Here is a 10,000-nt window from a genome sequence, read left to right as displayed (position 1 = left end):
GCATTATAGGTTGCACAGGTTTTACGCCGGATGCCCTTCCTGACACAACGCTGGTCGCCTCTTACGACTTAGGGATATGGTACACCTATTTTAACTGGGGTATACACCAGCCCAGTACACTGGTACTCACTTCGCCGACCTCGGAAGGATGACAGGCTGAGTCAACCTCCTGGTGTGTATTAATTCAAGCGGCCAATGGGGCTTGAACTCAGGACCTTTTGGATCCCAAGCCGCTAACCTAACCATTACACCAACACCAGGCTAATTAGCTGATGAATTACAGAAACTAATAATCACAAAGTTTAATAGAAGGAAGATTTATTCCAAAGAAGTTGATTATATCTGGTCCACTGACTTGACTGAACTCAATAATGATAAGTGGTACAAGTATGCTTTAACCGTTATTGATTTGAGAAGTAGATAGGTGTGGGTTGTTCCTTTGAAAAACAAAAAAGGTAATACTCTTATGTTAGCCTTCCAACAGATATTTAATAAAAGCAAGAGAAAAACCTCAAAAACTTGTGGACTGATGATGGCACAGAGCTATACAACAAAAGATTTATGAATTTTCTTAAAGATAAAGGTATTTCATGATACAGCACCTTTAATGAAGAAAAAGCAGTTGGTATTGAGCATTTTAAGAGACGATATAAAAATTCCCTCAACTAGTTTCTCAACAATGGTTATCTTTAATTCAGGACATTGCAGATAAGTACAACAATACGATTCAAACCTCAACAAAATCCAAGCCATCAGAAACAATTACAAAATTAAAATATGAACCAGCTCAAATGAGCTAAGATCCCCATCCTCTGAATGATGACATCATAAAAACGAATATGATGTTATTGTGATGAATCAGGTTTGCGATAAATTATCTGTGCTAATGCCCAGCTTGATTCTCACAAACAAAATTCAAACAGCTTGCCTAGTTTCGGAGATAATGGTATAGGCGATTTCCATTAGCGGCGATATTATGACGTCAACTTTTTTTTCTCGGAAGAATTTCCAAAATCGGAGATGGTTACTACCTGCGCGTTGGCTTTCTGCATATACATGGCAAGTTTCACGAAGATCCGATGAAAACTCTGGGTTGTGAAACAAAAAATGTCAAAAAATAGGAATGACGTCATAAGAATTGATATGACGTCATAGTGATGTAACATATGTGCGGTAATTCATCTCTGCTAATGCCCTGTTCGATTCCCACAAACAGAATTCAAAAAGCTTACCTAGTTTCGGAGATAATTTTTTAGGCGATTTCCATTAGCGGAGATATTTTGACGTCATAACTTTTTTTTCTAGGAGGAATTTTCAAAAACGGAGATGGTTACTGTCTGCGCAGGGTATTTTTACATATATGTGCAAAGTTTTAGGAAGTTTCGATGAAAACTGTAGGCTGTGAAACAAAAAAGTCCACAAGAAGAAGATGAAGAACAACAACATGAGTAAGACTCAGAGATCCTCCACGAGGATCTAAAAAGAGATTAATCTGAGAAATTCAAAGCTAATATTGGCAATGTCGTAAGAATATACAGGTGGAAATCTCATTTTGAAAAAGGTTATACTAAGCGATGGACGAATTAACTTTTTGAAATTGTTGATGTAATAGATACAGTTAGTTGGACTTACAAATAATATGATTGAAAAGGAGAAGAGATTTTCGGTTCATTTTATTCACAGGAATTAGAAAAGACAAAGAAAAAAAATTAAAAAACACAAAAATTCAAAAATTGACTCCATCTATTTTTTGACTGCCCACACAAATCACACCCACATAAGCCACACCCACCACATCCACATCCATCATACAATGATTAGTTTATTAGTTCCCCACACAACGCATTTATTTAATTAAAAATTAACTCTGCCCCCCCCCTCTTTTTATCCACCCACACAAGTCACATCCATGCAAGCCACACCCACACTCATATACCCAATCATCCCCTCCCCTTGTGCACCCCCACCTTTGACCCACCACCCCTTCATCCCACCCACACTCTTCCCCTTTCCTTTTTACCCCTGCTTTATCCCTTTTTTTGTAATAAAGAATTAAGTAATGAAAACCAAACACATGTAATTAATCCTTCAAACATACAATATATTACACATTGAAATATATACAGCACATTTTATTATATAATGCTTGTTTGAGTGAGAGAGTAAGGGGACTTGAATCATTTGAGTGTTTCTTTCCTGTTAAAATACACACACACACACACACACACACACACACACACACACACACACCACACACACACCACACACACACACTATAGCCTTTGATTAACATCGTCTCAAAGACACGTGTTACAAAACAATTTTATAAAATAGAACATGAACATTTATTTATCGACTATATTTGAGTTTAACTAGCCAAACACACAAATCCACGTGAAGTTTCTAAAGTGAGGGTTTGTTAGGATGTCAATATATCCAGTGCTCACAACGTGATTTATAGAAATTTATTTATATACAATGTTTCTTGTTATGTTTTTTGTGTCCAATTCACCTTCTGAGGTAGTCAACATGTGCAGAAAAGGGTTTTACATTGCAGACGCTGTTTTTTCGGAGTGGCATTACGCCTCTCAGTGGTGACGGTCTGTCGATGACAGACATAATGACGTCAGCGAATGACCGATGTCATGACGTCATTACGCCTCTCAGCGGTGATGTCACATGTCGCCATGCAAACGAATGTAAAAATTAGAAAATCGCCAAAAATTCCCAAACCTGTCTGTCTGGCGCAATCTCACATAGCCGATGCTGTACATTCAACCAAAGAACACCCGCATGCGGAAAGTGGCGACAATCCGTCTGGCAGTTTCGGAGGAGATACGTCCACAAAATATGGCTTAGCATATTAATATAATAATGTACATGAGTGGTATCAAAATATGCTCAGACAAGAGCATTTAGAGAGGTTTGTCATTTCATCTCTGCTCAGCAAAGATACTTAAAGGTCTAAAAAAAAAAAGAGTATATTAAAAGAGACCATGAACTTTCAACATTACCTTGAATGTACCTGAAAGAGAAAGGATGTTTACAGAGAGATGAATCGTATTTGAAATTATAAACATGAAATATTCTCAGAGACTGTTAATAAGAAAGCTCTAACAGCATTTGATGATAAAAGCTATATAATGAGTGATGAAATAAATACATTACCTTATGGGTTTAATACACAAATATTAATAAAAAAGGGGTTAGGGGGTTTTAACGGGCTACCACCACCTTATTTTAATTGATGAATAAGTTAAGTTATTCCTGAAAATAAAACACAACTATTTTTAGGATCTCTATTTGACGACTCAATTTGGTGAAGAAATGATCATGTGAAAGGAAGGCGAAGCCCCCAGCAGGGGAGTAGTGTTAAAAGGGAGATGGTTAATGAAGTAATGTGTTGTGGTTTGAAAATGAGAAATATGAGTTAGCATAAGCGAGTGGATATTGCGACTTTGAGAAATGGGACACAATACTTTGTCAAACCCTCCCTTTTGACACTCTCATTGGTTAAACAGGACCACTTCTTCATTGACTCATTGCTAAACTTTGTCTTTCCTCAAGCTCATTCTTTTTCTTCCTGCATCAACACCATTCCTCTCAAAATGGCCACAAATATCCAGCTTTTTCTCCCCCTATGCGCCCCCCCGCCCTCCATTGTATCTCATTCTTAAAAATGCCCATTCTACCTCCAAGTGGCCCTCCGTTGTATCCCTCTGTCTTACTGTTATTGTGGTTCTCTGCTTTTCACTGTTGTTCTTCTGTTAAGTATTCTGTGTTTTAGCTCTTCCACGAGCCTCAACGTTTGTTGTTGTTTTTTTAATACAAAAAGGCATCCCTTACAGCCAACCACTGTGGTACAATGGTTGGAGCATCGGTTCTGAATCTGGGAGGTCAGTGGTTCGAAACCTGGCCTAGTCATACGAATTACTTAAAAAAATGGTACTTGCTTCTTCCTTGCTTGATGTTCAGTATTTATAATGGATATAGCAAGGAGAAACAACCATAGGTTGGTAATAATGGCACAGGCTTTGATGGGCCTTGTGGCTCCTCCTGTGTCGAAGTTCCTTGAAAGGGAGCTCATATTAAAGGGCATTTAAATTATTCATTTATTGTGAAGCAAAAATCATGTTGCAGTTGATTGTTAATTCACATTTGCTACAATTACTGCACATCCTGAATTTAAGAGTTTCTTTTTAATGTAGCATAATTATAATTGTCAAAACCACCGTAGATTCTACTGAATGCCACCGGTGTCTGCAATATTATTGGTCCACAAAAATGCGTAATGGTTGTGTCCCAATGCCAGAGGTTTACTTGGCCCTCTCTGAACCCTTGGCTCTTGCACTTCTGGCTTGTGCTTTGTTTGGAAATGTCTTAACAATGGCAATCGGATTACAAATGTTTCTGCAGCGCAGCCTCCCTTTCGTTAAGGACACAGGCTCAGTTGCTAATGTGTCATTGCTATTATTGTTATCTGCCTGCTTTTTAAGCAGCTTGTCCATCATGGGCCAGCCGAGTGAAGTTTTGTGTCAATTCAGTGAAGGCCCAGCTTGTGCCTGCCTCACACTGACCATTGTCTGTGTAATGAACATGACACTTCAACTTTTGAAGAATAAATGTCAATGTAGGCCTGTTAAAAAGTTTCAGTTTGACTGATCATTTATTTGCTCCTGTAGGATAGAAGAGTTACAGCTTTTGTAGGGTTTGTTTCTACATTTCGTGCCCCCAATTTTGATTGATACCATAAAGTTTCTAAGACACCCCCCCCCCCCCCAGGAATAGGAAATCATCATTTAGAATTTTTTTCTTCCTGCACTCCCAATTTCGAAATTTCCGAGCTGTATTTGAATCGGCTGGGACTTTCAGAATGAAAATTTGCATCAATAAAGTGAATCGTAATTATGCGGGGTTGACATAATATTTTTGACATTGACATATTTTTAAGGTATTGACCTAATGATAGGCATTATAACTTTTTCACCATAACTTGACTGAGGTTTGTCCAATCAGAATAAAATTGCCCTCTCCATATAGCCTCAAGTAAGGCACATTTAAGTTCCATTCACTTCAGATGCCTTTGGGTTAAAGGTAAAGGTCTTAGACCCTCTCGGAGTACTAAACCACCATTTAGGATTATCTCCATTTTTTCTGCCAATGCATGAGGACTTTCAAAATGAAATTTTGCATCAATAATGGGAATAAAATGTATGCGGGGTTAACATAATTTTTTGACTTGAGCTAATTTTTAATGTCATGACCAAATTACAGAAGTTTTTCACCATAACTAGACTAATGTTTGTCCGATAAGAACAAAATTGACATCCTGAGATAGCCGAGAGCAAAGTGCATTTACACTTAATTTAAATCATACTCCTCTGGGTTAAAAGGTCAAATGGTGGCTTCAACGTTGCACTTTTCCCCTTGGGTTGGCAAATAATTTGTTGTTATGCTCGCGCTCTACTCATGAAAACGGTCTTATGTTTTCATTTATCACCATTATTGTAATGGGATTATCTACTGGAAATGTTAAAAATAAAAAAAATTATGTTCACCTCCCAGATTGAGAAGAAATGATGTTTAATAGCAATTGCCTGCTCGCAAGTGTGAATATGTCATTCTGACCATGATAAACAAATATTTTTGTTTGAATTTTTTTTGTTTCATTGTTCAAGCCTTTTTGCCTTGCTTGTCATTTGTCCATTTCTAACACCTAATGAAGGCCCGTTTTGATTTCAGGTTTATCAAGCTTTGCCATAGCATCCTTTGTTGCTCAATGTAAAACCTTGTGCTGCACCTGTGCATTACCACAGGTGGTGTTGTGTGTGGCTTGGGTTTTGATTGGGAGCACAATACCTGCAAAAAATGAAATTTCCATCCCAGGTTCTATCATACTGGAATGTATGAGAACATCTAACATTTGGGTATCATGTTCCTTGTCCTACCTGGGCCTGATGACACTTCTAAGCCTGTATTTCTCTATTAAGGCTCATAAGCTTCTCACACCTTCCAGAGAGCCAAAGTTCATAACTTTCAGCATCTTGTTTAGTTTATTGGTTTGGTTGGCTTTTGTACCTGCCTACAATAGCACACAAGGAAAACTTGCCATTGCTTTGAAAGTGGTTGCAGTTAATGTAACAGCATATGGAATCTTAGGCTGTGTCTTTCTACCTAAGTGCTACTTATCTTTAAAATCTAAAAAAATATACCTAAATGCATATGGAATGGATTAAGAGAGTCCACACGTGGAGGTCAAGAGAGGGAGCGGCAGTGGAACCAAATGCCAAGTGTGGAATAATAAACAACCACTTCATCAGAAAAGGAGTGAATTGTCTTTATTCAAAGTTCATGGTGACAAAAAAATGTAATGAGGGATAAGTTGAAACAGATGTTCATTGATAGGAATAGCATTCTAAACGACAACATAATAACAACACATTGGAAACTGAGGGTTAATGTACGACACACAACAAAGCATACCAGCACAATTTAGAATCAAACACAATTGATGCACAGCATTGCATTTTGTAATGGTTTAACAAAGAGTATTCATCAAGAGAAGCACTCAAAATGATTGTTTTATAACAATACAAGTTGAGTCACCTGATCAAGATCGGGTTATTTAGACATAGTAAAATATCAAGAAGATTGTTGTTTAAAGCTGGATTAAGGTAACAAGCTCAAATGAGCAAAGATCCTCGTCCTCTTAATAATGACATCATAAAAACGAATATGACATCATGGTGATGTATCAGGTTTGTGATAAATTATCTGTGCTAATGCCTGGCTTGATTCCCGCAAACAAAATTCAAACAGCTTGCCAAGTTTCGGAGATAATGGTAGAGACGATTTCCATTAGCGGCGATATTATGACGTCAACTTTTTTTCAAGGAAGAATTTCCAAAATCAGAGATGGTTACTGCCTGCGCGTGGGCTTTCAGCATATACATGACAAGTTTCACGAAGATCCGATGAAAATTCTGGGTTGTGAAACAAAAAATGTCAAAAAATAGGAATGACGTCATAAAAATTCATATGACGTCATAGTGATGCATCATATGTGCGGTAATTCATCTCTGCTAATGCCCTGTTCGATTCCAGCAAACAGAATTCAAAAAGCTTGCCAAGTTTGAGATTTTTTTTTAGGCGATTTCCATTAGCGGAGATATTTTGATATCATAACTTTATTTCGAGGAGGAATTTTCAAAATCCGAGATGGTTACTGTCTGCGCAGGGATTTTTACATATATATATATATATATATATATAGATATATAGATATATAGATATATAGATATATAGATATATAGATATATAGATATATAGATATATAGATATAGAAAGATATATATAGATATATATATATATATATATATATATATATATATATATATATATATATATATCTATATATATATATATATATATATAAATATATATATATATATATATATATATATATATATATATATATATATATATATATATATATACACATATATATATATATATATGCCAAGTTTCATGAAGTTTCGACAAAAACTGTAGGCTGTGAAACAAAAAAAGTCCACAAGAAGAAGATGAAGAACAACAACATGAGTAAGACTTAGAGATCCTCCACGAGGATCGAAAAACTAGGGAGCGCAACATGACAATAAAGGGCAGTTGATAATTTGTGACATGCTCCTACATTCGAGGGGAAATTGCCCCACGTATTTGTGGTTTTCGCGGCGATTTTTTTTCCATAAGCTATGAGCATAACACAGTTCTAAAACATCTTCCATGAGCCATGCACAAAACAGCTGGATGTACTGACAGTACAATACTGTACGTACCCCCAAAAAAACATATCTTCCATGAGCCGTGAACATGACCTGCTTCCTGGACGTGTATTGCAGCTTTGAGGGATAAACATAGTTTCGATGGACGTCTCGACATGTGCACTTTAAACATACGGTACTGTATTGTAGCTTTGCTGCATAAACATAATTTTGTGGGATGTCTCACTTGTGTAACATGTCATTCCCCGTGACGCCATCCCGCATAAGCTACTTTCAGAATGAAAACACAAACAGCATCGATTGATGTATCCAGTAATTACCAGATCACCACATTCGGACATCACACAATGGAAACATTCAGTGCATCTTAATGTAAATCACCATCGTGTTACAAAAAGCACCATCTGAGCTAATACATTTTAAAAACGTTCAGCATAATCTACCTGTAGATCAGAAAGACACAATGTACTGTGAGTTAAATAATGGAAACATTCAGCGCATCTCAGTGTAAATCACGATCTTGCTACAAACAGCACCATCTGAACGGTTACATTTCAAAAACGCTCAGCATTATGTGCCTGCAGATAGGAAAGATGTCATGTCCTGTGAGTTAAAGAATGGAAATGCTCAGAATACCTATTCGTGTAATTGGCAGCTGACTACATACAGACTAATCAAACAATGGCATCACTCATCACATCCATTACACTGGTTTACAAGAAATTTAGTCACACATGAAAATAAGTGTTCTAACCTAATTTTGGGGTGCTGAATTCAGATACAAAATCTATTTTCACTCATCATCTCTAGTTTTTGAGATATACATTTATACATGAACGTACATGTATACTTTTCGTCCTAGATCCAAAAATATCTAAATATAAAAAAATACACATTATATTATAAATATATGCATTATAATAGAAAAATGGGATATGTGAAAGCAAAAAAAACTAGAGGTGATAGAGCAAAACTGTTAAGAATTTGAATTCAGCATATCAAAATTAGTCAGAAACACCTATTCACATGCTTGCCTCAGAATTTTTGTTTTGTAAACCAGTGTTATCAGCTGCGGAATACAGCATTATTCATAAAAATTCCCTAAAAACAATGTACACTACTTACGCCTGCTGTAATTACCCACAATGCATGCATCAAACTCATAGAGGAGCATGCCTCCACGATGCGGCCATGGTATTCCCTGCATAACTTGGGAACCTCATCGAGGAGAAGGGGTATCTGTCAGAGCAGGTCTTTAATGCTGATGAGACCGGACTGTTTTGGAAAAAAGATGCTGACCAGAACGTTCATCTCAGAGCGCAAGAGCAAAGCAGCCAGCTTCAAGGCCGCAAAGGACAGGGTATCCCTTCTCCCCTGTGCAAATGCCGAAGGGGACTTCATGATAAAGCCCATGATGCTCCACCTTTCCATGAACCCGAGTGCACTGAAGAACAAAAGCAACCAGGTGCTGCCTGTGTACTGGAGGGAGAACAGGAAGGTGTGGGTGAATTCTGAACTTTTTATATATCGATCCATACCTGTTTCGTTCTCAGGTCGAGAGGTAACTAGCAGGAAAGAACCATTCGTTCAAGTTACTCCTGCTGCTTGACAATGCTCCTGGTCACCTCACGGACTTGAACGGCACATCTTCATCCTCATCTTTATCATCATCATCTTCATCATTTTGCAAAGTTGCATGTGCTGTGTTTGTTAAAAAAAAATTGAAACAGTACATCATGATAATGCAGTTTTTTTCATTTCACGTTATGGAACGGAATGGGAGACTTTAAAATGCATTCTTCATTAAATTTTAAACGGTACCTGGTGTTGTCGTTTTTTATTTATCATCTTTAATGAAACTGTCATCGTGCATTTGTGGTAAAAAAACATTTTAAACTTTAAAAACTTTCCCTTTTGAACTAGGAACCACCACAAAACAATAATGTTATCCCCCGTGGCCCCATTGAATCAATTCCCCGACTTTGGCGGTGTCGCCATTTACAGCTTTTTTCATGAACGAGGAACTGCCGTGAAACGAGAACGTTATCCCCCTTGTGTCCATTGTAACAATGACAAAGGACTCGCGGATTTTAACACAACACTTGCGGATTTTACCCCGACACTCGCAGATTTTTTGCGGGTCAGGTAATCCCCGGAAACTATCCCCCCATTTCCCCCGCATTCGCGGTTTCAACATTTGTATGGTTTTCCTGGAA

The 10,000-nt window shown here is 37.3% G+C and overlaps 2 protein-coding genes across 4 annotated transcripts in view; one reads left to right on the top strand and one right to left on the bottom strand.

Annotated features, from left to right (window-relative positions):
• LOC147035070 (extracellular calcium-sensing receptor-like) overlaps positions 1 to 6,290 on the top strand; it is an 88,280-nt gene extending 81,990 nt beyond the window's left edge. Inside the window, exons 7-8 of the mRNA XM_085893089.1 lie at positions 4,238 to 4,630; positions 5,743 to 6,290. Coding sequence (XP_085749215.1) covers positions 4,238 to 4,630; positions 5,743 to 6,236 — 887 coding nt within the window. The 3' untranslated portion in view covers positions 6,237 to 6,290. The remainder of the gene's footprint in view (positions 1 to 4,237; positions 4,631 to 5,742) is intronic.
• A 1,232-nt stretch (positions 6,291 to 7,522) lies between these two features.
• LOC147035068 (extracellular calcium-sensing receptor-like) overlaps positions 7,523 to 10,000 on the bottom strand; it is a 238,552-nt gene continuing 236,074 nt past the window's right edge. For 2 of the 3 annotated variants that reach the window (XR_015061236.1, XR_015061240.1), the window contains 2 exons: positions 9,323 to 9,485; positions 7,523 to 9,228 (listed from right to left, as the gene is read on the bottom strand). Coding sequence is in view for 1 of the 3 variants with exons in the window: in XM_085893270.1 (XP_085749396.1) it covers positions 9,406 to 9,485 (80 nt within the window). In the remaining 2 variants the exon portion in view is untranslated. Of the gene's footprint in view, positions 9,486 to 10,000 lie in introns of all 3 variants that reach the window. The other variant, XM_085893270.1, reaches the window with a different exon arrangement.

Source organism: Eptatretus burgeri, chromosome 1 (assembly GCF_056783735.1).
Source record: "Eptatretus burgeri isolate ZD-2024b chromosome 1, Ebu_testis_v1, whole genome shotgun sequence".
Classification (NCBI taxonomy): domain Eukaryota; kingdom Metazoa; phylum Chordata; class Myxini; order Myxiniformes; family Myxinidae; genus Eptatretus; species Eptatretus burgeri.
This window is presented reverse-complemented; position numbering and strand designations above follow the sequence as displayed.